The sequence below is a fragment of the Epinephelus moara genome, chromosome 23 (assembly GCF_006386435.1).
Source record: "Epinephelus moara isolate mb chromosome 23, YSFRI_EMoa_1.0, whole genome shotgun sequence".
Taxonomy (NCBI): Eukaryota; Metazoa; Chordata; class Actinopteri; order Perciformes; family Serranidae; genus Epinephelus; species Epinephelus moara.
Window position 1 is genome coordinate 27,998,801 of NC_065528.1, and position 27,961 is coordinate 28,026,761.

Consider the following 27,961-nt stretch of genomic DNA (forward strand, 5'->3'; position numbering starts at 1 on the left):
ATAAAAAAAAAAAAAAATTAAAAAAAATGTTTTTGGTGACAATTTATTTAAACCCCATTTTAAAAGCACCATTTAAATATTATAATAAATGCTCTATAACAAACTATAATGCAGACGTCAGCAGCTATAAACATTTTAAATTCATTATTAATATATTTGGCAACAACAACAGCCTAACTGAAAGCTATATGAACACATAATGAATGACTTAATATAATACAACAGAATGTGTGGTAAAAAAATACGACTGTAAAACTTCAATTAATAGCCCGGGCTGTTATTTGCTTTAATCTGAAACCTGAATTCAACAGGCCTATATTTGGGACAGGTCTTTAACTCATTTCACATAAATGATCAGCAAAGATCAGGAAATACAGTCAAATTGTTTAAATTTTAATTTTTAATTTTAACTATAAAAGAAATGGGTAAGACTTTAATTTGCATATCCTCATTCAGCATTCATAAAGGGACAGTTCAGCCCCAAATCAAAAATATATATTTTTCCTTTCACCTGAAGTGTTACTTATCATTGATAAATAACATAAGTAAGAAGGACTGTTTAATTATATGCTTGGTGGCGTCGTGGGAAACGTGGTGGGACAAGAATGTAAGTTAAGACGGCAAAAGTCCAAGTAGGGCAGGTGGGATGGGTCCAATAAACACAGACTTTCACCCGGGAAAGCGGTGTTTGTGTCCTGTAAGATTATAAAGCCAAACCCTGTTCTTTTTTCCTAAACCCAACCACCTGCGTTAGTTGTTGGAGGAAAAAAAAGTCAATTTGCGGTGTTGTACCGACGTAGTGCATTTATTTTGAAAGAGACTGTATGTAAATGTTACATTCTCTGTGAAAACAGAACTTTATTTTGAAAGAACACAATGAATGTAACAGGCAGAACTTGACACGGCGTCCCAGAACGTCAACAACCAACACACCCAGGGTACCTTGCACATCGTATGTGGACGTGGAAAGTCCATGACCAAAATATCAATATGTGACGAGGTCGGAGAGAGAATGTGTTGAATTAGGCAGTTATTCTGGGGGAGCACATCCCCGCAATATTCAAATATGCTCAAAATCAGGGGCGTAAATATAGACAGTGTAGGCAGTGCAGTGGAGGGGCCCAGTTGCTGCCTGGAAATGCGCCTGTGGTCAAAGACGAACTCAAGTTACATAAAAAAAAAAAGGGGTGATTTTCAATATATGCCCTCAAAAATAGTAATTGTAAAATATTATCAATCTTTAATAAAATAAGCTCATTCTACATAAACTATAAAGATATAATTTAACTATAAAAAAATTGAATCATGTGACGAGTTGATACGATTTCCAGCAGCTAGTTTTGGTACAAAATCTCAAGACTGACAAGCTGGGCACATCTGCAAGCAGATATAACATAAGAGCGGCAGTGAGACACACTGTCAGTTAAATATACTGTATAAAAGCCTAAAACTCTGTGTGTGTGTGTGTGTGTGTGTGTGAGTGTGTGTGTGTGTGTGTGTGTGTGTGTGTGTGTGTGTGTGTGCTTCATAACTAGTAACTGGGGTGCACTGGGGCCCATCATAATCGCCAGTAGAGGAAAAAATAACTGACAAATGACAAAGATAGAGAAGAGAAATATTTGTTGTTTTTTATTCGAACATATCATGCATTATACAAAACATTTATTAAGCAGAGCAAAATAAAAGCTGAGGACAAAAATCATCTCTCAAAATGCCTTTAGGTTTAAAATGCATAGAAAAAAAATCAGATTATTTCAGCTGTTTTTACATCACATGAGAAACAAAATTTGATTTTCACATTTTGGGTTCTGAATTCATTAAAGTCACAAGAAAGGTGCTGAATGACAAAACCCTCTTATTTTGAAAAACACGTCTCTTATTGACACTAACACTGTAATAATATTGACAGTAAATACATCCATTATTATCCTATATGAGTAACAGACTACACTTTATTCACTTGACTAAACCACTAAATGGATTACAGTAATATTGCCATTATTGGACTTGCATATGTTTTAATACAAAGAAAGCTAATTTGCAAGCATGCTAAGCAGAGCCACACGCAGCCTAATAACAAAGCGTAACAAACCGTTTCATCGAATAAATGAAGAGATTCTCAGGAGGCTACGGCTCAGATCACATGTGCAGTTAATCCAGTTTCCGCAGGGCTTCGCACAGTTTCGCCAGTTCACCTGAAATAAGAAAAACAAACAAATAAAAATGTAGAATAAAATAAAACAGAGTTGTCTGAAATGGCTGTTAAAGAAACGTATCAATTAAGTTTCATAAACTGACCCATTTACACAAAAATAGCCCTGTTATGTCATCCACGCCTGGTTGGCTCATACCCCACTGTGCTGCTGATGAAACCTGGCCCAACCTTTCAACAGCTTTATGACAACTTACTGTAATGTTGTTTTTTCTTATTGCATCATAATAACTGTGTAGCTCACAGGGGGTTCAAGATAAATCTGAGGGTTACATGATGATTAAAGGGACAAGAAAGCAGAATTAAAACAGTCATGATACACAGACTACGTATAGTTTTTGTTTGATATTTCTATAATCTTTGTTTTTTTCTGATTTTACCTCTTAAAGGAATACTACAGTGAACGGAGAATCCAAAAACTGAGAAAATTCTTGATTAATTGACGTCACGGGTGGCCACGTTTAACAACAGCAAAACTATGTCAAAAAATTAGGGATGGACGATATTGGCTTTTTTGCCGATATCCGTGATGCTAATGTAGAATAACTCATTTGGCCGACAACCGATATGGATATCAATATATCTGCTTTTTCCCCACCTAATTTTAGAAATCATCAAGTTCTTCCGAAGTGGAATTAACAAATACTCCTATTGTAATGGCCCACCAGCAGATGGAGACATGAAATACAATGCTTTGCATGTAATATTCATTCATTGTGCAAATTAAGAAAAAGCAGGTTGGCTAATTTTGATTTTAAAGGCGATATTTGCCGATACCCATACTGTGCCGATATTATTGTGTATCCTTACAAAAAATCTGGTAACAAACTCTGACACAACTCGTGCAGAACAATCCAAGTCTCGTTTATCCAGTCGTATGCTCAGTACTTTCCAAACAGACAGACCTTTCTGACGGGGAACTGAAATAAAAGTGAAACTTATCTATGCTCTCTTCAAAACCAGACTCCATTGACAAAAATAGTCATTTTACCTCACTGAACACAGGAGCTGCTGGTCTACCTCTGCCTTGATCAGTTAGTTAGTTTGTGTTATTGTGTGACATTGGTGTTTTATAGGGTTAATTTGGATTCAGCAAAGTCACACAATAACACGAACAAACTAACTGATCGAGGCAGTGGTAGACCAGCAGCTCCTGTGCTCAGTGAGGTAAAATGACTATTTTTGTCAGTGGAGTCTGGCTTTGAAGAGAGGATAATGTAGGCAAGTGTCACTTTCAGTTCAGTTCCCTGTCGTAAAGGTCTGTCTGTTTGGGAAGTACTGAGCATATGACTGGATAAATGAGACTTGGATTATAGTGCACGAGTTGTGTGAGAGCTTATAAACAAATACTTTGGCATTTTGCTGATGTTAAACTTTGCTCCAATTCAGTAAGAATTCTCTCTGGTTTTGGATTCTTGGTTCACCATAAGCATGTGAGAAGAACACGGACATTAATTCATTGTAATGAAACCAAATAAAGATTGGAACCTGCTTTAAATAACTGATAAAAACAAATTAGGTAAGGAAAAAAAGATTTTAGTATCCACTCCACAATGAAGGGATTAACTCATGGGGGTGACACGTACTGCTGATGCTGTCAGCCAGGTTGCTGAGCTGCTTGGTGTTGTCCAGCACTTCAATACTCTGGGTGTAGGGGTTGTAGCGCACTGAGAACGGTTTGGGGATGGTGGCTGCAAATTTCCTGTAAACAGACAGACGTTAATGTCAGAAAAACTTTGTATGTAACCTAAACTTAAAGGGTAACTTCGGTATTTTCTCATGTTTTTGTGTCTAAGTGACTAATGGAGACAACAATTTTGGAAACTGGTCCAGTATTGAGGGAGAGGTCTGCAGCTGGCAGCGGTAAAACAGACTACAATATAACCACCTGGGGCATTTGGGCACAAACGATTTATGTCCACTTAAAGTGCTTGTTTTTGCCACTGACGGGTTCGGATTGTTCTTTTAAGTGTCAGACAACTTATGGAAAGGATCCCTACAGAGATAGACCTTTTTGTTAAAGCCTCCTGAGACCTCAGCTTTTGTTTGGTATGCGTTTTTAATTTCTTCGAGCTATTTGGGAATGTGGGACCTGTTAGGTATAAAAAAACTAAGCATTGTCTTTGAACAGGAAGTAGTTTATGATAAAAAAAAGATGTCCTCATAAGGGGACCATGGGTTTATTTTTAAAAGCCACAGGCATGTAATACATTATAAAACTGTTTATTTCAATACCTGAACATTGCTGTACAAAACCGATGTCCATTTTGTCTGTAGGAATAGTCTGTCACACCTGACTGGCCTGTGTGAAATGCTGGGATAATACAATATTAAAGTCCAAGTGTCCTCAAACTAGACGATAATATAGTCCCAATGTCCTCAAACGAGTCCTGATTAACAGCATTTAAGCTTGTTACTGTTGCTAAACTATCAGCACCTCCAAGTCTGAGGCCATGGTCCTCAGCCGGAAAAGGGTGGATTGCCCACTCCAGGTCGGGGGGGAGGTCCTTCCTCAGGTGGAGGAATTTAAGTATCTCGGGATCTTGTTCACGAGTGAGGGTAGGATGGAGCGGGAGATTGACAGGCGGATTGGGGCGGCGTCAGCAGTGATGTAGGCGCTTAACCGGTCCGTTGTGGTGAAAAGGGAGCTTAGCCAAAAAGCGAAGCTCTCGATTTACCGGTCGATCTACGTTCCAACCCTCACCTATGTTCACGAGCTCTGGGTAGTGACCGAAAGAACGAGATTGTGAGTACAAGCGGCCGAAATGAGTTTCCTCCGCAGGGTGGCTAGGCTCAGCCTTAGTTATAGGGTGAGGAGCTCGGACATCCGGGAGGGACTCGGAGTAGAGCCGCTGCTCCTCCACATAGACAGGAGCCAGTTGAGGTGGTTCGGGCATCTGGTAAGGATGCCTTCCGGACGCCTCCCTTGGGAGGTGTTTCGGGCATGTCCAACCGGGAGGAGACCTCGAGGCCGCCCCAGGACACGCTGGAGGGATTACATCACCCGGGTGGCCTGGGAATGCCTCTGGGTTCTCGCGGAAGAGCTGACGGAAGTGGCTGGGGAGAGGACTGTCTGGGCTTCTTTGCTGAGGCTGCTGCCCCCGCGACCCGGACCCGGATAAGCGGAGGATAATGAGTACGAGTACGACTGTTGCTAAACTTGGTCAAATTTGTTGCCATATCAAACTACAAATAAACAAGTTTCAACCATTAAGTTTGATCAGGTTTTGTACCTTGTACACTTCTGTCAGGATAAGCTGTAGACTGAGCATTTAAGTGTCCACTGATGAGGACAACAAGTCAACAAGTCAAGCAGAGTGATGTGTAAGGTGCAGGAAATCCAAAAGGTCCTGTAATGTCCTCATGTGAGGACCCAGGGTCTCAGGTGGATAGAGTAAGACCCTTTTTGTTTAACCAGAATTGCCATCACCAAACCCACCAGACTCCATTTAAATAAACAGTCATTTTAGTGTGTATAGATGCAACATGTTTTCACATATTACTGGGTGATTTAAGGGCTTATTTAAACCAAACCAGAGTCGGTGATTGTTGGAACAGTGGAAAGTCTAACCAAGATGGTTTTTGTGAGTTTTAATTTGTTTCAGTTGACTTTGAATAAGGTGTGTTATATGATGATAAAATTAATGTTTATTTAAATGGAGTCTGGTGGGTTTGGTGATGCCGATTTAGGGGCTGTTTCTGGTTAAACACAAAGGATCTTACTCTTTAACAGTAAGGTCGATCTCTGTAGGGATCATTTCCTTACATTGTGAGACACTTATAATAACAATCTGAGCCTGTCAGTGGCAAAACAAGTACTTTTAATGGATGTAAACTGACGCTGCACAAATGCCCCAACTGGTTACATTGCAGCTTGTTTTTTTGGCTGCCGGCTGTAGCGGTCTCGCTCAATACCGGACCAATGTTTGAAAAATTGTTGTCTCTATTTGTCACTTACACATAAAAAAAAATTGGGATTAGGGTCCAGGTTGAAAATACTGGAGTAACCCTTTAAACTTGTATAAATGCAGGAAAGCTTTAAACCATATTATATACATATATATATAAAAAAAAAAAAAAACAGCACGTCCTTACCTGACTTTCTCTTTGGCGTCCTCAAAGCTCTCAGCCACAAAGTAAACAGGCTGGTACTCTGTGATTGGGTATTTCTGGAGGGAGGTCTTGGAGGGGTCGAAGGGCAGGATTTGGGGCTTGTCTGTCAGACAGTACTGAAAGAACACAGTGTAAAAAAGGATATATTTAATCCGGCTTTTTACTATATGGATTTCAGTTTCTCAATGAGCGTCTCTGTTCCCATCAGTGCTGTCAGTAAACAGGAAGTGCAGCATGATTCAGGACTCTGCTGTCCCGTTGATGTGACTTGGCAGAGTGCACATCCTCTGCTGACAGTGGCTGATGTAACTGGTGACCTCGATAGCGAGCTGTTCATCCATCTCTGCCCCCACTTACCCACTGAACTACTTTACCCACACCCCACTGGGCAGGCAGGCCGACTCCCCCAGTGACACATAAAACCCCGATCTGAGTGGACCACTAACCCACTGCCTGCTCTGCTGCTGTTGTGCAATAAGGTGAATGTGTCATAACAACACATGGGGGGGTTGAGCTATCCATCTCGCTGCTGCGGAGGTCCGTGTTTGCTCAAAGTGATGCACAGACTCTGACTCAAACACATATGTCACCCCCCTCCTTTCTTACCTGCAGCTCTCCGAACGATGAAAGCAAGCCAGCTCCGTAGGCTTTGATCTCTGAGCCCTGCTTACACAGGCCAAACTCCACAGTGAACCAGTACACCTGAGAACACACACACGGTTTTATGAAAGTATGATCTATACACCAAACTGAGGCAGGAATTCATAAAAACAAGGACGGTTGAGCTACAGAAATCCACAAACCCAGAGACCCTTGAAAAGATTTGATATGTTATCCCACTTGCATCTGGTGCTATCTGGCCATGCATTACCGCAAAAAATGTATGCCGTCTGTGTGGAGTTTGCATGTTCTCCCCGTGTCAGCGTGGGTTTCCTCCAGGTGCTCCAGCTTCCTCCCACAGTCCAAAGACATGCAGGTTAATTGGTGACTCTAAATTGTCCATAGGTGTGAATGTGAGTGTGAATGGTTGTCTGTCTCTATGTGTCAGCCCTGTGATAGTCTGGTGACCTGTCCAGGGTGTACCCCACCTCTCGCCCACTGTCAGCTGGGATAGGCTCCAGCACGAGGCAAGGATACTTCGACATGCGGACTGAAGGAGCCGCTGATCTTATGATTAGTGGACGACCCACTCTACCTCTGAGCCCCAGCCACCCTGTGTGTAATACTCACAGTAGCAAGTTTCTCAATGAACTCATCAGGGGCACCGAGGGAGGCGAGACCGATTTCCTACCAGTGCAAAGACAAAGATAATCAAATATATTTAGATTTTAAATATAAATAGATCAAAGTTATAAAGATATATAAGGTGTAAGTCTTTCGGCTTTCTGCTTTATTTAGTTTTGTATTTATTGTTTATCTTTTCGTCACTGGTAGGGGTACCTGTGAGAATTGGGCGAAACTGGAGTCAGCAAACAGAGGAACGTGTCCCAGCAGCTCGTGGCAGATGTCCCTGTATTAAAAAAATCAAAATGACTCTTTAAAAATCACACAAATCTGTATTTCTGTCCTTCTTTTTATGAACAGTTTGTCCACACTCACGGCTCAGGTGTGTATGTGGGTTTGGAGCCGTGACGAATGTACTGCGTGGAATGAAAGACACGGAAGGCGAGTCCAGCCAGGAAGTCCCGAGACGAGAGCAGGCCGGCCACAGGGCGAAGCCGGAAGCCTGTGCACGCTGCAGGAGAGAGGCGGAGAGATGAAAGAGGTGAGGGGTTTGGGTGTGCTGAATGAGGAGTCAGTGAGGGCAGGGAGAGAGGAATAGGAAGTAGGGCGTTTGAACAGGCCCTGCCTCCCACAGTCACCACCCCGGGGTTTCCAAAATGACATGAATGATAATAGATGGAGATGTCATCAGTGGGACCTTTAGGGTCAAATACAAGACGGGACTTACACTGCAGGAAGCGGGAGACGTCCTCCAGCTGCGGGATGTTGTCCTGCCTGTAGCCGCAGTATTTCTCCAGCAGGGGGAAGACACGGTTGTGTTCGCGGCAGGCGTGAGTCGGGTACAGAGTCTTCAGCTCCTTAAACACCGTCCCCCATGTGGTCTTTTCTTCCTCTGTGTACTCCACTCGAGGGATGATTTGGCCACTGGGACAAAGACATGAGGTTACTGTTTGTGTTCTGGGCTGTTTCTTAATGAGTTTAGTGAGTTAGTAGAAAGCACTGCAAAACCAAAAATACATATCTTTCCTCTTGCCTGTAGTGCTGTTTATCAGTCTAGATTGTTTTGGTGTGAGTTGCAGAGTGTTGCAGATATCAGCTGTAGAGATGTCTGCCTTCTCTCCAATATAATGGAACTAAATGACACTCGGCTTGTGTCTATATACATATATACACACTGGTGTTCATAACTTGTAATATTTGTAATGACTCAGCCAATTTTACCTTCCTATGTGGTTGGTTAATCTACCTATAGTTTCCTGAGGGGTTTCCTAAAAAGAACTGCAGTTATTCAGTTGCACCGCCTCATTTATTATAAGATTTCTCAAAAAACATTCCCTCTCAATCATCATTTATGACCTGCTAGATGTTTGTGACTGTGTATTTATCTGCAGAGACTCTGCCCTTTTCCTGTGTTTTGTCATTTTCTCCTTATTTTGCTGTGTTTGAGACATTCCAGTCCTTGGCCCTTTGCTCTTCTCACTCTACATGTTACCACTAGGACACATAATCCGCAGACACAATATTAGTTTCCACTTTTACGCAGATGACACAGCTTTATTTCTCTTTCAACCCTACCATCAACCAGTAAACACTCTCCAGGTATGCCTAAATGAAGTACAAATCTGGCTGTCTAATAATTTCCTTCAATTGAACCCAGACAAATCCGAAGTCATTATCATAGGCCCAGGCACCACACACAATCACATCTCACCACAACTTGGCTTATTCTCCACCAGCATCACCCCCAGCTGCAGAAATCTTGGTGTCATTTTTCATAGTAATCTCAACTTTAATCAGCATGTTTCATGTTCATGTTTCATCCAACTACGCAGAATCTTCAAAATCCGGTCCTTTCTGTCTCCCAAGAACCTGGAAATTGTCATTCATGCATTCATCACATCCCGTTTAGATTACTGTAACTCCTCACTCCTCACAAAGTCAAACAAAAGAGTAAAAACCTGTGCGTTTTAGAATTGATTTTAAGATTTTAACGATCACTTTTAAGGCCCGGATGGGACTGGCCCCTGAGTACATCAAAGACTGCTTAGTCCCATATGAGCCAAGGCGTAGCCTGAGATCCTCCGGTGGGTCCCTATTAGAGATTCCAAGATCTAGATTGAAAACCAAGGGGCGACCGGGCCTTCGCTATCAGGGTCCCGTCGCTCTGGAACGACCTGTCGGAGGAGATCAGGCGAGCCACATCTCTGTCCTCTTTTAAATCTCTCTTACAAACACACTTTTTTTAAATGTGCTTTTACTTAATTGCTGTTGTCATCTAATAATGTACTCTAATAATGTCTAATGTTTTCTATTTTCTAATGTTTTATTGTTTCTTATGTTCTTATAATGTTTTTATATTATTGTCATTTTATTGTAGTTAGTTTAGTGCTATACAAATAAAGCTTATTATTATTATTATTATTATTCCTGGCACAGCGCTCAGGTGAGGTAGGGACTTCTATAAAAAGGTTGCAACCAGGTGCCAGATCTTAAACAGCAGGCATCTAAAAAGGATGCTTGAAAATCGTAGACACAGTTCCGAAAACCCCCCCACAAATCTAGCGAGGTAACACACCAAGCGGACAGAGTTCGTTTCAAAATGAATCTGGGGTTGGCTTTCACTTTTACTTCTGCTGGCAATACTGTATACAAACAGCAACCCACCGTCACTGCACAGTATACCTTAAGAAACACCAAGATATAATTCCTTGAAAAAGCTACTTGGTGAACTGACAGATCTCATTTAAACCCTCTTAAATATTCACTTTTTATTCATTTTTACTTTATTTTCTGTTTTTGTTGAATTGTGTGCTCGCTTATAGACACATTTTTACATTTTTAATTAGGATTATTTAATGGGAAGTGCCTCCATTTTCCCTATCTTTAATAACAATTTTAGGGACCTTCCTAAGAATTTGCAAAGGAAACCAATTTTAGTCAATTTTTACGTTGCTGCAGTCAGTAAGTCCTGCTTCCTCCACACTGCACATCTTAATAATGCCACAAACAGAATCATTATCCAAACATTCTGCGGATATCATCAAACGAATGTGTTTAAATTGTTGAGTTGTTCATTTTAAGGTTTCCTCCAAATTTCCCAACAACGATAGGCTGCATGAGCAAAGCATCACTTCATTATTTGTGAGTATCATGGTCTTTGTGTGTATAATTAAGAGGTATTATTCAGAGGCACAACAAAGAGTGCCAAATACCCACCGAGCATTTACATAGCTGTGTAACACTAAGGCCCTTTAAATCCACCACTGGCTGCCTGCAATTCGTCCCTATTTGTTTATGATAATTTTCAAAGCAAAGTAGAGAAAAAAATCACCCAAAATAACCACTTGAAAACACAAATATTTCAACATAGCTTCTTTTCAGGCTTTAAAAACACAAAATACGAGATGGGGTTGAAACAGTAAGATTTCTGGGAGTAGTTACTGTCTGTAGTTGTAGGCGATGTCAGCAAACTCCTTCCTGCGGGCTCTGTACACTGTGTGAAGCCCTGAACACACACACACACACACACACACACACACACACAAAGGAAAGCCATGTTAGATCTCATGATCGCAGCCCGGCCACTCACAGCTAAATCAAAGAGTGGAAATCCTCTGCTGAGGCTAAACCCTGTGGCCTTTGACAGCATTATGCACTCCGTCTCTAATAAGAGCTCGCAGATACATATTCAAATGAAGCCTTTGTAGAGTGTTTTTCAGCTTATGATGAATACATTCTGCTTTAATGGCGGTGGCAAAAGGGAGCAATTATCTATAATTATAGGGGCTCAATTAAAGCAATGACATCAATTTGTGTGTCTAGATAGTTTCCATTAGAATAGACAGCAGAGTGCAGCCTGTCATCTCCACAGCCCCGTCTTTCATAACACACGTGGGCGTGAGTGGACACGTATTCACACACAAACACACCCACACACACACATGCAGAGGCAGGATGTGGCACACAGACAGTGACGGATGTGTCAGTCCTTACTGGGTGATCAGCATCCAGCTCGGAGCCGTAACTGAGGATCTGGTTGGCGAAGCGGTCCAGGTCTTGAATATCATTAGGGAACCATGGCACTGCAGAGTGGAAACAGTTATTAAACATGGACAGTTTGTTTTGAGTCAACACTTCGGCATCATTAAAATGATTTAAATCCAAATTAAAGTCCAAATTATTCATTCCACAAACAGAGCTCAGGAAATAAATAAATTCAGGATATTTTTACATGGTGTACGTTTGTGCTCTGTGGTTTTATGTGGTTGCAAACTGAGTTTTGGGGTTTTTACGGAGCCCCTAAAGTCCCGAAAGGTAATATATATTTTTGGAAATCTTGTGCGCAAAAGATAATAACTTTCATCATATGCATCCAAGTAATTATTTTGTGGGAACGAAATAAATTATCTTGTGGGAACAAGTTAATATCTCAAGTTATTTATCTTTTGGGAACAAGTTTTCTTATGCACACAATTTAATTATTTTGTGGGAACTCGTTATTGTGCGCAGAGGTAAATTAGCTTTTGGGAACAAGTTATTATCTTGTGCACTCAATTTAACTTTGTTCTTGTGCACACAAGCTTGTGTCTTGTGGGAACAAGTAAATTTGCTTGTGGGAACTAGTTATTGTGCACACAGGTTAATTATTTTCTGGGAACAAGTTATTATCTTGTGCACACAAGTTAATTATCTTGTGGGAACAACGGAATTATCTTGTGGGAACTATTTATTGTGCACACAAGTTAAGTAACTTTTGGGATATTATCTTGTGCGCTTAAGGTAACGTTCATCTTTTGGGAACTAGTTATTATCTTGTGCGCTCATGTTAACTTTCATCTTATGTACACACGCTATTATCTTGTGGGAACAAGTTAATTCACTTGTAGGAACTTGTTACTGTGTGCACAAGTTAATTATCTTTTGGGAACAAGTTATTGTCTTGTGTGCTCAAGTTAACTTTCGTCTTTTGGGAACAATTTATTATCTTGTGTGTACAAGTTGATTATTTTTTGGGAACAAGTTATATCTTGTATGCTCAAGTTACCTTTCATCTTGTGTGCACAAGCTATTGTCTTGTGGGAACAAGTTAATTCACTCGTGGGAACTAGTTATTGTGTGTAGTTAATTATCTTGTGGGAACAAAGAAATTATCTTTTGGAAACAAGTTATTATGTTGTGGAAACAAGTTAGTTGGCTTATGGGAACTAGAAAGTTAATTATTTTTTGGGAACAAGTAATTATCTTGTGCGCACAAGTTATTTTCTTGTAGGTCGGAGTTGTTATCTTGTGGGAGCAAGTTAATGTCTTGTGCACACGAGTTAATTGTTTTTTTGTTTTTTTGGAACAAGTCCCACAAGGAAATTAAACTGTGCACAAAATAAAAATTTTCATCTTTCGGGGGTTTTCGGACTCTGATGATGGACATTTTTCACTAACTTTACAGACTATTCGATTAATCAGCAGTGAAAATAATTGTTTGTTGCAGCCCGAACATTGTGCGATTCTTGACCAGTAATAATCAGTAAAGTGCAGATTGGTATTGCTGTTGATAATGGAGATGATATTTTGCCAGTGCCGTGCCATTTTGACACTCAGCAGAACAGTAATCAAGGGTCATCTGCTTGTTCTTATGGATTTATGACACTGAAAAACACTCGTGCCCAATCATTAATCTGCATTTGTGCAGTGTGGTCCAGCCTGAGGCCCCAGGAAGACAATATGTCCCTGCCAGGCTCCTCCATAAACAGACAGTCTCCAAAACAGGCCATAAATATCCCCTCGTCCACTTGACCCTGACCACCAGACCACAGTGTCTACACCGAGGTCAAAGCAGGATCCATGGTGGCCCTGTCTTTCTCTGCCTGCCATGACCTTGGCATGGTCTCCTTCCCTGTGTTAGTCTGGGACCAGGACACAGAGCTCCTCTGTTCCTGCCGAGCCTGTTGGTCCTCAGTAGCTAAACTAATGTCATTCTGGAAACAACTAATAAAGGGGTCTCGATGTGAGCAGTGGGCCATCAGTCTCATCGGCGACGCTGGCTGTCCATTACCCAGTCTGGATGGGGGTATAAAGCACCACCCAACCACCCAACAGCTAACACAGTGCTCAGTTGATAAATGGACTGTTTCAGCTTTATTGATCTCCACTGAATGAGATTTTTAGCCACACTAGCTGTGCGGCTCCAAGGGTGGCAGTGCTGGTTGGTGGGTCCATCATCCAGACTGATCTTAACAGCTGTTGGAGTGATTACCACTAAATTTTGTACAGATATTTATGGTCACCAACAGATGGACCTTCATGACTTTAGTAATACACTGACTTTTCTTCTAGTGTCACAATGTTCTTTAGTGAAAAGCCTCAACAACTACAGGATGGACTGCCATAAAATCAGGTTCAGATATCAATGTTTCTCAGAGGATGAACCCTAACCAACTTCTCCTCTGGCACCACAAGCAGGACAAAAGTTTCACTTACATGGAAAAATATCTTTAAATCTACCTGAAGGAGAAATCCAAAAGCTGTTAAAGACATTCATGATCCCCAGAGGATGAACCCTATTAACTGGTGATCCCTGACTCTTCCTCTAGCACTACTAGCAGGTCAGAATTTTCACCCACTTTATGTAGCAAGACATATCTATATATACAAGATAGATTAACACAAAATCATTCATGATCTCCAGAGGATAAACCCCATTGGCTGATTTATCCCCTGACTTTTCTTCTAATGCCACCATGAGGTGGACATTTTTGTTTTTTGGTGAAATGCCTCAGCAACTATTAGATTGCCATGGTATTTGGTTCAGATGTTCATGTTCCCCAGGGGCTGCATCCCATTAACTTTGGTTATCCCCTGACTTTTTTCTAGCTCTTCCTACCTAGCACTACCAGCAGGTCAAAAGTTTTGATGTATGTATCAAAATATCTTTACGTCTTCTAGATGGATTTACGCAAAATCTGATATTTATGATCCTCAGAGGACAAACCATAATGACTGTGATGATGACTTTGGTGACCCTAAGACAATTCCTCTAGTCACCACCTGCAGGTCAAAAGTTTCACCTGTGTGGCAAAATATCTCGTAATCTACTTAATGGTTTAGCACAAAGTCTGTTAGACATTCATGATCCCTAGAGGATGAGCCATATTTACTTTGTTGATTCTCCAACTTTTCCTCTCACCCCACCAGGAGGTCAAGAGTTTCACCCACTGTGTGTAGCAAAATATCTCTGAATCTACTGGATGGATTAGCACAAAACTTGATAATGACATTCATGATCCCCAGAGGATAAACCCTGCTGACTTTGGTGATGCCCTGACTTTTCCTCTCGCAGCACAAAGAGGGTGAGATTTGTGCTTTTTTTCACTGAAATATCTTGACAAATATTGGACGATTCGCCATGACGTTTGTTACAGACAGCCATGTTCCCCTAAGGAAGAATCATAATAACTTCATAAGGATCCTCAGACTTTTCATCTAGCGTCATCATCAGGTCAGATTTGCAATTTCTAATACTTTGGTAAGAAACCAAAAAGGTGCAAAACTGATGACATTCCCATCACCCTCAGATGTTTTAGTGTTAAGTGATAAGCAGATGTTAGTATGCTACAAAGAAATTGTAAAATGGAGAACATACTAAAAAGTTGCATTGTCACTGTGAGCATGTTAGCATGCCGACTTTAGCATTTAGCGCAAAGCATCACTGTGCCTCAGTACAACCTCACAGAGCTACTAGCATGGCTGTAGATTCATAGTCTTAAAGAGTATAAAAATACTAATTTGTGACATTAGGGGAATCAAAATTCACTAAACCTGTAGTCAAGTCTTTGGATCTATTAACATGTGACACAAAAATGTAAACACTCCTCGCAAAGTAGTTGGTGACTGACAAGATATTATAATTTAGTCAATGTGATGAATCAGTGGATAAAGAGGGAACTCTGGTCCTCAGACAACCATTTGTAAACTCTCCTCTCACAGCATGTGGAGCTTGTTATTTATATTTCATGCTTATCCTCTCACTGTAATTACACAAACTCTCTAACCTGTGTCCTTCTCTTTGTTGCGTGACAGCTCATGCACGTGGCCACTGATCTGTGTGCGCAGGCCGTCAATAACCTCATCCAAGGCCTGGGAGCAGGTGGGGTCCACGCTGATGAAGAACTCAAACTCGTCTTTGTTCGTCCGCGAGGGACGGGACTCGATGTGCCTCAGGTTGATGCCCTTGTCCTGTGGTTGACAGAGAAGACAAGAGGTGATGGTGAGACCTGATTTGTTTGGGTTTTAAAGATGTTGTTGGTCAAAGGCAAAAGTTGCATCGTAGAAACAAAGTGGAGAAATTACATGCATATAAGAGATACAACTGATTGCTTTTGCTGCAGCACTGCCTTTGTCCCACCACCAGAGCGCGTTGTGTTGTTACTTAATTGATGGCTATCTATCAGACTTTGTGGAGTCCACCATGACCGCGGGTCAGAGCTGCCTTGAACTCTCCCTTTGCAAACTGACACTGAGACAGACAGACAGACTGGACATGCATAGTAAAGGCATTCAGGACATATTGGAGTGGTTAACTGCAACATCAGCCAATAAATCATTTTGCCCTGCCGGCATTTAGACTTTTCTCATTCTGCAGCATGAACACAAAACTCTTGGGATGTTTCCAGAATCTTCTGAATGTGAATTCATCTTAATATCCAAAATGCAAAATAGGCCCCCGGCTCGTGCTGGATAGCGTGACTTCAAGTTGTAATTACCATCAAAAATGTGTTTTTGTTTACGTAACATTGGGGAGGGAGGAAGAGGGAGTGCGTTGTTCTCTGCCTACTATAGGCCAAGTGAAGAGGAGGGTGTGTGCAGCAAGCAGGGCCTCCCGTTTTCTCCCATCTGGATCCTATTCTGCGTTTAACAGCTTTTCTTTTAAGTACCATGTGGTCCTGCATCCCCCAGAAGTGACAGAGCCTGAGTCCAGGTTGGCATATGAAAGAAAACATGACTCGCTTTTTGTGATGTGCTGTTCTCTTTTCACTGTCATCAGATTTACTGAAGCTTTCTCAGCATGTCGAGGGAGGAAAAACAAATCAAATTCTCAATTATTCAGCTTAATGGCTGTAATTGACTGAATATATTATACAGACAGTGCACAAAGGGAAATACTTCAACATGTGTGCCTGGTCCAGCTTAACCCTAAATCCTAAACCCGGCAGCATGCAGAGGTCATTTAGTCCGATTTCTGTACCCCTCTGAGCCGGCACGCCGATGTTATGCAGGTGACATTTACCCTCCTATCATCCTGACTAAGGCACGAGGTCAAGGCCGGCGCATGGCTCTGGCTCTGGCTCGTCACATGAAAAACCACATTGTCGTGTCACATGCGCTTGAGTCCCCTCACGGCTAAACAGTGTGGCGGTTTTAGTGTGCAACTTTCTGACTGAAATATAGAGATTAGGCATTCACGAGATGAAAATGAACCCGTGATAAGATGCCACGGCTGCACGGGTAAACGTTAGCACATTGCTTGGCAGAGCAGTCGATTTCAACTTGTCACAGAAAACAAAGACATGAGGAAGAGGTGCAGTGTGGTGCGTTCAAAGGTGTTTTTAGGGGAGTCATTATGTGTTATGTTGCTGTAACAGAGAAGGGGGTGTGTCGATGGTTTGGGGGTAATTTGGCCTGGTTTTCAGAAAAGCTGGAGAGAGGAGGAGATAAGGGGGTGGAGCAGGGGGAGGATCAGGAAAGTGGGAGTTCATAGGTTCAAAGAGGATCCTGATGTTTACTGCTGCATTTGGAAAGCAGCATTTGGCACATACTTAATATTGAACAGAGTCAACCCACTTCTCTTCCCCCTGCAAACTCACATGTCAATCCAAAAAAAATATTTTCCTTTAATAGAAAACATCTTTCATCTTGTGATGTTGCACATGTTATAACTGCTTTGCTGCAAAATGTTTGGGAGATGAACGCTGTGTTTTGCCTGCGAGAGGAGCAAACTCGGACCTTGATATGACGTCCGTGTTGAAGATTAAACAATGAAGGGCTGCCAATCAGTGTTTACTTCGAGCCCCTGTACAGTCACGTACACATCTGCAAAGAAATTTACTCTTCATGTGTTTTGTTTAATGTTAATCAGTAACTTTACAATTGTGAAAGACCTGACCGAGTTTCATCATCAGCGTGTACATCTGTTCTGATCAGACCATCAAAGGGTAACTTCGGTGTTTTTCCAACCTGGACGCTATCTTCATAGGTTTCTGTGTCTGCGTGATTGATGGGAACGACTGGTTTTGACTTGGTCCAGTACTGACCAAGAGAGCCGCAGCTGGCAAAGACAAATCAGTGCAATGTAACCACTCATGGCATGTTCGCACTGACAGGCTCAGATTGTTATTATACATTTAAATGGAGTCTGGTGGGTTCTGCAATCGCGATTTTGAGGCAGTTTCTGGTTAAACAAAAAGGATCTTATCCTTTACAATAAGCTCTATCTCTGTAGGGATCATTTCCATAATGTTGTCAGACACATCACATAACAATCTGAGCCTGTCAGTGGCAAAACCAAACACTTAGGAGATGCAAATTAAGAGTGTAAACATGCTCCAAGTGGTTACATTGCAGCCTGGTTCACTGCTGTCTCCTGCAGCCCTCTCGCTCAATACTGGACCAGTTTAAAAAAAATAGTTCCCATTCCACCCTTAAATGTTTCAAAGGGAAAATGCACTTATTTGCTTTCTTACTGTGACGTATATGAGAAGGTTGATGCCACCGTATTATCTCTTAAGTAAAGTACAAAAGTATAATCACAAAGTAAAATGTATTACTACTAAAATGACCCCTATCAGTGTGTTATTTTTTGTGTTATATACAGGATTATTATTACTGATGTATGAACATGCAAATGGTGTTCTAAAGGAACACTCCACCTATTTCACACATGAATTTCATTTTTATCACAAATCAAGTCCATTTTTATTTTTATAGCGCCAAATCATAGCAAACTTTATCTCAGGACATATAGGTCATATAGAGCAGGTTCAGAACAGAGACTCAACAATTCAAACAAATTACCAACAAATCCTCCGTAGCTAACTTTACGAAGCAAGGCTCTGATGAAAGACACGCCATGTGCTTCACCTTTTTTACGCGGCCACTTTAAGCACCTCGAGTTGAAAATCTCTGAAGTTTTCAGAAAGGCACTGGTGACGTCACTGCTGCCCCTTTAGCTAGGGTACTGTCACAATGATGTTGCTGGTGAGTGTTATGCTTGGTACGGTCACTACCTGGAGCTCGCATAAACGGAGCCTGGGTTTGTTGAAGGTGGCAGTGCTGTTTGGACTGAGAAAGCCATGTGTAAGTAAGGTAAAGGAGGTTGTTGGGTTGGTGCGGGGAGCAGTGAGACCTGGCATTAGGGGAGTGTCTCTGGGACGCCAGATATCACTGTCAAGCCTCCTGGGGGTGTCGTGGGACCAACTAGACGAAACACTGGTGAAAGGAGGTTCCCACCTGATGACCCCAAAGACATGCTAGTTATCACTGCTCACTGGTCTGTATAGTTAAGCCTTGCCATAATAGCTTATCATAGGGCTTAAGGCCCATTTATGCTCCCTTTACGTATGAAAATGTATACATCCGTTTCAAACGATGTTACCGTCACTGCCCACATACTTCCATGCGCCCTTTACGTTGGCATGGATGTTAACCAATATATCCACCAGGAGGCAGCCCAGCGTCAAAAGTTTATGACAACAACAAACTCAAAAACAAACAAGGAGATACTGATAATGTACCTCTTGCATAAAAGACAAAAACAGGCAGCGTTGTAGGAGACGGTGGTCGGAGAGGCCGTTAAATACATCGCGACTGGAGGACGGAGAATTCTTTTCTCTAGTACTGCCGATGAAAGAAATTGAGTTGTTATTTCTTCTTCGTGTCTCACTAGAGCTACATATCGGGTAGTGACAGCAACACTGCCCCCACGGTTCCCGGTGGTACTGCTCCGTTTGGCCCATATCCGTAAGCTTTATGGAAACGTACAAAAATACGGACGAAATGACGCGGAGCACGGACAGAAGGCTCCGTCCGTATCCGGATCCATATTTAACGCTGAGCATAAATGGGCCTTTAGGAGGTTATTCACTGAGTGCTGATCCTTTCTCTAGAGCACAAACTTCTTGTGTTTATTTGAATTCATGTTGTAAGCTTATATTCAGGGCTGTTTCAAGACACTCTGGGGGCCCTAGGCAAGAGGCACCTTGGAGGCCCCCCCCCCCAGATACCAGTGAAAGTACGATACCAGTGAAAGTATCATGGTTCTGAGTAGTATCACGATACCACAGCAAAAATGAGGCAGATGTGCCTTTTGTCATTTATAAAAAGATAAATCACTTTTCTATAATACATCAATGATATTTCAATGGAATAAATTACTTATTGACTTATTCATACTTCAAAAACAGCATCAATAAGTGATTAACATAGGGGGGATCAAAATAAAATAAATAAATAAAATAAAAATCAACCAGCCACCCTCCTCCCCTGACAAGTAAAGAACAGTCCCTAAAGTGCGGTGAGGTTTGTGGACCGTTACCTGCCACAAAGAGAGAAATGTGAACGGCTCGTTTCTCCTCTGACACATCACATACCTGTGTGCCGCCACTGCTCGGCTGTTCAGGCATTTCTGGGCAGTCATGAAATCAACAAAGAGGAAATTATTGGACACTGGAGCCGGACTTCCCCGTCGCCGGTAAGCCTTATCTTGCGGCGTATTTGACAGGAATACGGCGTCTGTGAACCCCTTTCAACCCACAACTGGCAGGATTCGCCTTTTGTTTCTGCTGCTGGTTGAAATCTGTACTTGCATAGCGTGCTGAATGATTTGTTTTACTTGCGCAAGAGGGTGAGTGTCCATGCGCAACGACGTTGGACTTTGAACTTATCCCACAGTAGTGGTACCTGAGGCACCGTAGTACTACAGTACTCCAACAATGCTAGTGCGGGTGGCAACCAATCATGCGGGACATGGTCTCAATTTGCGTGACACGTGAAAAGAGACAGTAATGCTGTGCAGTCCCACACAGTGCGGGATGTCTGGTCACCGTACTTAGCCACTCGCAAGCAGCAGCTAGTAGGGGGCCCCATTAGGGGGGATTCCAACGTGTTGTCGTTGTTGCATTGTCTATAGGGGTTCCATCATATTGTCATTGATATGGACCAATGTCAGCCGTCTCTGGGGGCCCCCTTCCAGCTCGGGGCCCTAGGCAATTGCCTAGTTTGCCTGTCCGGTTGCGACGGCCCTGCTAATGTAGCTTTAGGTTAGCTACCTAGCTAACATTAATGTCCAGATATTATTGTCATAGAACATACTCACATACTCCCCAGCCTGCCTCTGCTTATATTTTTTAAAGATTATTTTTTGGCCTTTTTGCCTTTAATGACAGGACAGTTGGAGTCTGAAGGGGAAAGAGAGAGGGGATGACATGTAGCAAAGGGCTATGGGCTGGAATTGGGCCTGTGGCTGCTCTGGCAGGGACACCGCCTCTGCACATGGAGCTACTGCTTTTCTGATGAAGAAAAACGCTATGTGGACACAGACTGTTAGGAACTAAAAGTCAAGATTTGTTTTTAAATCTGACTCTTGCAAGTACCCTAACTTTATAAAAGTGTGTATTAAATTGCTGGAGAGTCCCTTTAATATTGCAGTTGGTTATGGTGGACTGCTTCATAAACTATTGGCTTGTTAAATCTCTACCAGGGTATCACTTCATAGGCTGATATATTTTGTATGTTGAAAAGTAACCAATATAATAAGTAAACATATTTTTAACTTTTACAAATGTGGTGGAACAGAAGTATAAAGGAGTAAATAAAACAATCTAGTTAAGTACATATACTTCAAAATTGGACAAAATAATGTAAACTATACATGAGCGATCAGGTTTTCAGTTGTGAATGTTTTAATGTTTGACTATTTCATTATTAAAGAAGCCCTGGAGGAGGCGGGTGAGTGGATCGAAGAGCTACCTGGCATGTTTGCACAACTGACACACAAACATTTGAGATAACCTCAGTTTGTTTAGCTTTGTTCTTTAAAAGGTCACAAAAGGCCACGAACGTGAAAACGACACCAAAACAACTACACATCTCTCATCAAGTCAAGAATCAGACGTGCTCACTGATGTCCTCACAGTTCACAATTCACGTCAAGGAAAACCTGCTATTCTTTGGTTGCAGCTGAGAACCAACTGAATGGTTCAAAATTAAGTGCAGAAACCAGAATGGAAGCGGTTCCATTTTGGTGGAGAAGATGTAACAGTGTCCGGAAATCATAGGAAAACCAGGTCAAATTGGACTGAGGAAGAGGAAGGTAGCTTGGCTTTGTCCAAAGGCAACAACATCTGCCTACCAGCGCCTCTAGAGCAAACCCACAGTAACTCTCATTTGTTTACTCTGTAGGAACAAACACGATTCACCATTTTACCGGGAATTATGTACAGGGCAACTGACCCTTCACTACACTGGCCAATCATATTGTAGCATCGGGTCAGCTCAGACCAGGGTCTGACAACAACACAGCTGTGCTCCATTGACTCTAATGCAGTCATTTCAGATTTGTGGATTTGGAGCTAAATGTTGTGCCTGGGGCACGTTGTGTATTAATGATACTCGTTACCTGGAGAGGTTGGAAAAAGATATACGTTTCTTCCCTGTTCCAAAACCAAAATCAAACCCTGAAAAGTGTAGGGTTAGCTAGCTAGCTACTGAAGATATAGCCTACTGAATGTATACACATGCTGCTTTTGCTTTGTAATGATTATAACAGTGAAACAAAGGCCGACCCTGCTGTACAGGAACCAGTGAAGGGAAGCAGGGAAACTTTGCTGATATTCAACCAGCTGTGTGTCATCACATTGAGATCCCTGCCTGTCCGACAGCAGAGGTCCAGGTGCTGGCAGCAGCACGGGGACGAAGCCAAACACCGTTCATCTGCACACACAGCTGGTTCAACATCAGCAAAGTTTCCCTTTATATTCATTGTCTTGTGTGGCGATCAGCAGTGATGTGGTGGTTCACTTTTACACTGTGATCTGTAGCCTATAGTTCGGCTTTAGCTTCTAACTATCTTTGTCTTTTTAACCTGTTGTTGCTGCTGAGTCAGTTTGACATCCTGGATATATCCTTCAAACACAGACTGTAGACATGTGAGTTGCATCGATCTTCTCAACTAACTCTCAGCAAGAAAGTGAAGAAGTTTATTTCCCATGTCAAACAGTTCATTGAAACATCTGACTTAATTACTCTCAGCCCTATTTCCTGGTAACTAATTTAAAACAGCAAATGTACTTTTCTAAGGAAGCGAATTATGTTTTCTGTTGAGATAATGAGAAAATATTGCAAATTCACCGACCTGGAAAGTTGCAAAAATGCAAAAATGTTGTTCATTGACAATGTATTTAATTTGTTTTCCACCAAAACAGGAGTTCTTGGTGTGTCCTGTGAACCGCAGACAGGACTCTGGACGCAAACCCAGGATTCTGGAACTCCGAGACTTGGTGCTCCAAGTTGTCACCATGACTCAATTATGAAAACCATGTAGTAATATACAAACAGATTTTTTAGGAGACAGTGTTGTTATGTCTTTTAGAACAAAATAAATTATCTGTTGAGGATGCACTGCATTCACTTGAAGAAAACAAAACAAAAATGTGTTTTTAACCACATCATGCAGTGGTTAGTTTTTCGCCATTGTAGGCATAACCGCCCCAGTAGTAAATTAACATTCCTGCACGCTCTGGTTGGTGTTAAACTGCAGGAGTGAGATCCTGAGCGACAGGATTGATCTTCTAATGATGGCTGAAACCGTACATGTGTCCGTTTTATTGTAAGTCAACCCTGAGGATGACCAAGCAGGGTCAGTGGAAACACAAGGCCTCCTGGTCAACAGTGACGAGGTGATGGCGTGTGTGTGTGTGTGTGTGTGAGCTGTCAGCTGAGAGATTTACCTCAAAGAGCCGCAGGCCCTTGGCTAAAGCTCCAACCTCCTCTTTCAGGGAGAAGATGCAGGAGATCACCTCGGACTTGTCGGTCTCCTCCTCCAGGTACATGGAGCCCCTTCGCTTTCTCTGAAAAAGACGCATTTCAGGAAACAACATAAGGCTTAAATTTGGAATAAATTTTTGTTTATCTTTGTTTTGTTTTATGTGCTTTGGGCATTTTGTCACACAGGCAGACTCTCAGAGGGGCAGTTAATACAACGTTTACTGCAAGAGTTAATGAAACAACAGAGAGATACTACATGCAGTCATTTTTATAGTTTATCTTGATCTTTTTATGACCTTTGTGATACAAAACACATGTTTCTTAAGCTAAATCTGGCCGCTGAATGGGCATGATAGTCTACTAACTCTAACAAAGCTCTCAAAACACCACAGTCCCACTTCAAGAAGAAGTGTAACTCTCAGATTTTAAGAGATATTCTAATTGTTGTATCTGGGATCAGACCTCATTCTGCACATCTGTGTTTAAGCACGGCCTCATGTAGAAGGAAGTGCATGAAATCTAGTTGGAGGTCGTGACATTCTGTATTTGAGGCCTCTGATCTTACGGCTTAAAACCTTGACACCTTTAACCTTTTAGCCCAGACCTCTGCAGTAGGAGTGCTGGCATTGACCATAGACGAGAGAGGGTTTCAGGCGCATCGCAGCGGTTCAGAATATCTTACAGCTGTAGAGATTCCTGCTCAGTCCAGATGGTCATTTATTGAAAACACTTCTTCGGGTGAAGTCAGGTCATTCGGGATAAACAAGGTTTCACATCTTGGGCTCTTTAAATATTCGCAGCCAATCACTAAACATGTTATTTCATTGTTGCTACAAATATTCTTCATGTGAAACAATCATTTTAATTGGTCTGAGATGACTACAATGATTGATTATCTCTGTTTTGGTACGAAAAAAATACTGCAGCGAAATTAATAATGGTTGTAGTCGTAAATGTCGCATTTTATTGACTTACAATACAGTATTTTCCCCAGTGGCACATTTGGTGCCCTGGGCAAGTGTATCGGGGTTCACATGACGTGGGATAGCTTGCCCATCTCCCCCAGCGGCCAGGTAAAGTGTAACGAGCTGGGGAGGGGGGGCCAGGGTGTGACAGGAACCCAGAAAAAAAGGCCTTTGCTATGTAGTTATGTTGTTGCCTTATGTAATACTTCACAGTAATAGTACTAATAGTATTAGTAAAAGAAAATAAAAGCTAAACATTTTGTTTTATTCTCTATTTGTGGCGCCCCCTATGGACGATGGCGCTCTTAGCATTCTAGCATTTTCACAATACACTTGACTTTTTATGAGAAAGGGTTTTGAGTGATACGTTTTCCTGAAGTGAAAATGCTATTGTTTGCCACCCTGTCGTATCATATTTTTGTCACTTCAGAAATATTAAGGATGATGCAACTGAGCAACTGACATTTTTTTTGCAGGCCTACACAAAAGTTAGCCTCGCACCTGTTTCCTCGTCAAAAAGTGTGTACGCTTTTTCCATTGGATTATTGCTTAAAAAAGCTCTGTCGCAAAAAACATTTACAGTACTTAAGCCTGATTTATGGTCCGAGAGGGCTGTGATTGGTTTGCTTGGTAGCAACGCATTTCCGGTTCCGTATTTCCAGACTGCGCCTGTGATTGGTTTGCTTGGTAGCAACGCATTTCCGGTTCCGTATTTCCAGACTGCGCCATCCCCACCATCTTTAAACATCTTCTGTTGCGATGTAGATGTTGCAGTATTAAGGCCCATTTATGCTCAACGTTCAATACGGATACGGACGGAGCCGTCTGTCCGTGCTCCGCGTTCATTTCTCTGTGACCGGAAAAGCCAGAAGCTAAACAAAGAATCAACTAGAGACGACGATAACCACTCAGGAAAGGAACGCAGCCTCCTACCGCTCTGGCGGTGAATTGCACCGTGACGAAATGGAGTGACGGAGAAGTTCGAAGGGTTCACGACGGCGTCACAGCAACGACGTAGGTACGACGTAGGTACGCCGCAGGTACGCCGCAGGACCATAAATCAGGCTTTACATGTTTTGTTCGGCAAGATAATCTTCACAAATGAACACCACTTTTACGATTGCTGGAGCCTAAATGCAATCGCCAGAAGTAAAAAGCTAACGTTAGGCTATAAATGAACTACACTATGGTCGCATGATGTAGCATCACCAGCATAACAAGACCGTACAGTCGTGTTTGGCGCATCTTGGTGTGATGACGTTCTGTAGTCTCATTTAGCCACTTGTTAGCAACCACCTATTTAAGACACATAGAAGCTTCAATATTCACAAGTGGGTATTTACTGATATATTTTATATTGAAGAGCAAAACATGAAAGTCTCCTTAGCTTGTTTAAACCACAGACCTTATTTCAAGTATCTAACCAAAAACCAATTTAAAGAAAACCCATTGACTTCAAGACGAGGCAAACAGAAGTGCTAAAATGCTAACTCATTTCTGGGTTTTAGGACTCTTTAAATAAGACTGAGCCATCTTGTTACACACACAATGTTCGTTGTCGACAATATGGCAGAAAAGTTGGACAATCTTTTTTTAATGACGAGCCACAGGTTACGTTAATGATTTCACGAATTACTGATTGAACTGACGAATGGAATTAACCATTAAAAAACAGGACTGTCCCATTTCACTTTACCAGCTGTGTCATTTTACCTGAACGTGTCAGTGGAGTGAGGTGGGGGTTCTCGGTGTGTTTGAGGGTCCAAAGTTTCTTGGCAACATAGATACTATTAACAGTGAGACTATTAACAAAGGCTTCAGAGTTTTAGGGTTTTTTTTTTTTGGTAATCTACCAAAAAGTGTCCCCAAATTACCTGCCTGACTTCTGACGTCTTGAGAGAGTTTACGGACCGTTAAATTAAAGACAGTCTTGACTGCAAGAATAGAGCATAAGGGTTTTTTTTTCAGTTTTAAAACTGCTGTAATTAATGATTATTTTCACTATTGATTGATCTATGGATAACTTAATCATTTTGACCATAAAATAATGGAAAGGACCCACCATAAGTTCCCAAACACCCATCGTCATGTCTTCAGACAGCTTGTTTGTCAAATCAGTAACCAAAAATAAAAAGATGTTTAATCAGTCTTTGACATAAGACCAAAAAAGAAGCAGGAAATCCTCATATTTAAGAAGCAGGCGTTTGGTCATGTTTGGAAAATGACTGTTGATTATCTAAATAGTTGCAGCTGACTTTTGAGTTGATCGAATAAAACTCTATACATAGGCCTACATATGATTTGTGATTTGTGCATGCCTTGTCATATTCCCCAGGTTTATTATGACAGCACATATTGTCCATTCTCAGTAACATCAGCTGTTTTTTGTCTGCTCTTCACTGAGGCAACTTTCCCTGCTTTGTCTGCTCTACCTGGAATATTCCAGCTCTGACTGGCTCTGTCACTGTTGTTGCATTAAAAGCAGACATACAATAACTTGAAGCTGTTTTCTGCCTAAAATGACCACAACATGACAGAAGAACACAAATAAGTAGATGCATTTCTGTGAATAAAAAAAGTGGTGCCACAGCCAAACGCAAAGGACTGATGAAGTTATATTATAACATGTCATAAATGAGATTTACCCCAGACTCCTGCTCCTCTGTCGCTGCCTCTGGCCCGTAGTTTCCATTCACTCTCTTGTACGCTGCGTCCATCCTCTTTGCTCTGCAGGTGAACAACCTGTGTGTGCTGATGCTGAACTGTGATAGACCGTGTGTGTGCAGCTCCTATCTATAAAACCTTTCCGCTGCACCGCCAAGCCACGTGACACCACACCCCCCTCTGCATCGGTATGTCACGGGACGGTTGTTGTGAAACAGAATCACAATAGCACATCTGGTTCTTGTTGTCCAGCGGAGCAGGGCTGAGGTTGCCCCTCCGGATGTACACTGCTGCTTTGCAGCTTAAAGTTTTTGTGTTTAGCTGCTGTCCGGATGTGTGTTTGTGTTTGTGCAACATGACGGTGAACATGACCTGACACCAGGTACAAGTCAGCGACGGTAATTACCCTCTGAGAAAATATATTTCAAGTACAAAAGCAGCACTCTTTATACAGAATGTCCCTTTAAACTGGTGCGTTAGTGTGTGCATCACTGTTATGTTGCAGCTGGTATATGCGGTTTGTAATTACTTCATGTAGTGCTGCAAGCTTTACCCATAATGATGCATCAGTTTAATCTGCGGGCAGGAAACATTGGGGCCTACTTTTTGAAGCACCGAAACGTCACACCACAAATAAAGTGTCTTCCGATGTAAAGCTGACCACATCGACACGATCCAGAGACCCCACAGACATGGACTACCCCTCGAGCCCACTTCAGAAATGTGCTTTAAATTAACTCACATTATCCAT

General features: G+C 41.9%; 1 protein-coding gene across 1 annotated transcript; it reads right to left on the reverse strand.

Annotated features, from left to right (window-relative positions):
* Positions 1–1,605: 1,605 nt before the first annotated feature.
* pah (phenylalanine hydroxylase) lies at positions 1,606–27,351 on the reverse strand. Its single transcript, XM_050036861.1, has 13 exons — positions 27,192–27,351; positions 23,545–23,664; positions 15,595–15,778; positions 11,529–11,631; positions 10,991–11,044; positions 8,277–8,473; positions 7,925–8,060; positions 7,766–7,835; positions 7,556–7,612; positions 6,932–7,027; positions 6,308–6,441; positions 3,799–3,914; positions 1,606–2,195 (listed from the first exon to the last, which is right to left on the reverse strand). The coding sequence occupies exons 1-13, from the start codon at positions 27,261–27,263 to the stop codon at positions 2,152–2,154; spliced, it is 1,383 nt and encodes a 460-aa protein (XP_049892818.1). The 5' UTR covers positions 27,264–27,351; the 3' UTR covers positions 1,606–2,151.
* Between the last annotated feature and the right edge of the window lie 610 nt (positions 27,352–27,961).

Excerpts from the sequence above, each read along its gene's own strand:
- pah (XM_050036861.1), bottom strand. The coding sequence starts at position 27,263 with ATGGACGCAGCGTACAAGAGAGTGAATGGAAACTACGGGCCAGAGGCA. Across the intron at positions 23,665-27,191 it reads CAGAGGAGCAGGAGTCTGGG|AGAAAGCGAAGGGGCTCCAT; the intron begins GTAAATCTCATT and ends CGTCTTTTTCAG. Across the intron at positions 3,915-6,307 it reads GACGCCAAAGAGAAAGTCAG|GAAATTTGCAGCCACCATCC; the intron begins GTAAGGACGTGC and ends GTCTGTTTACAG.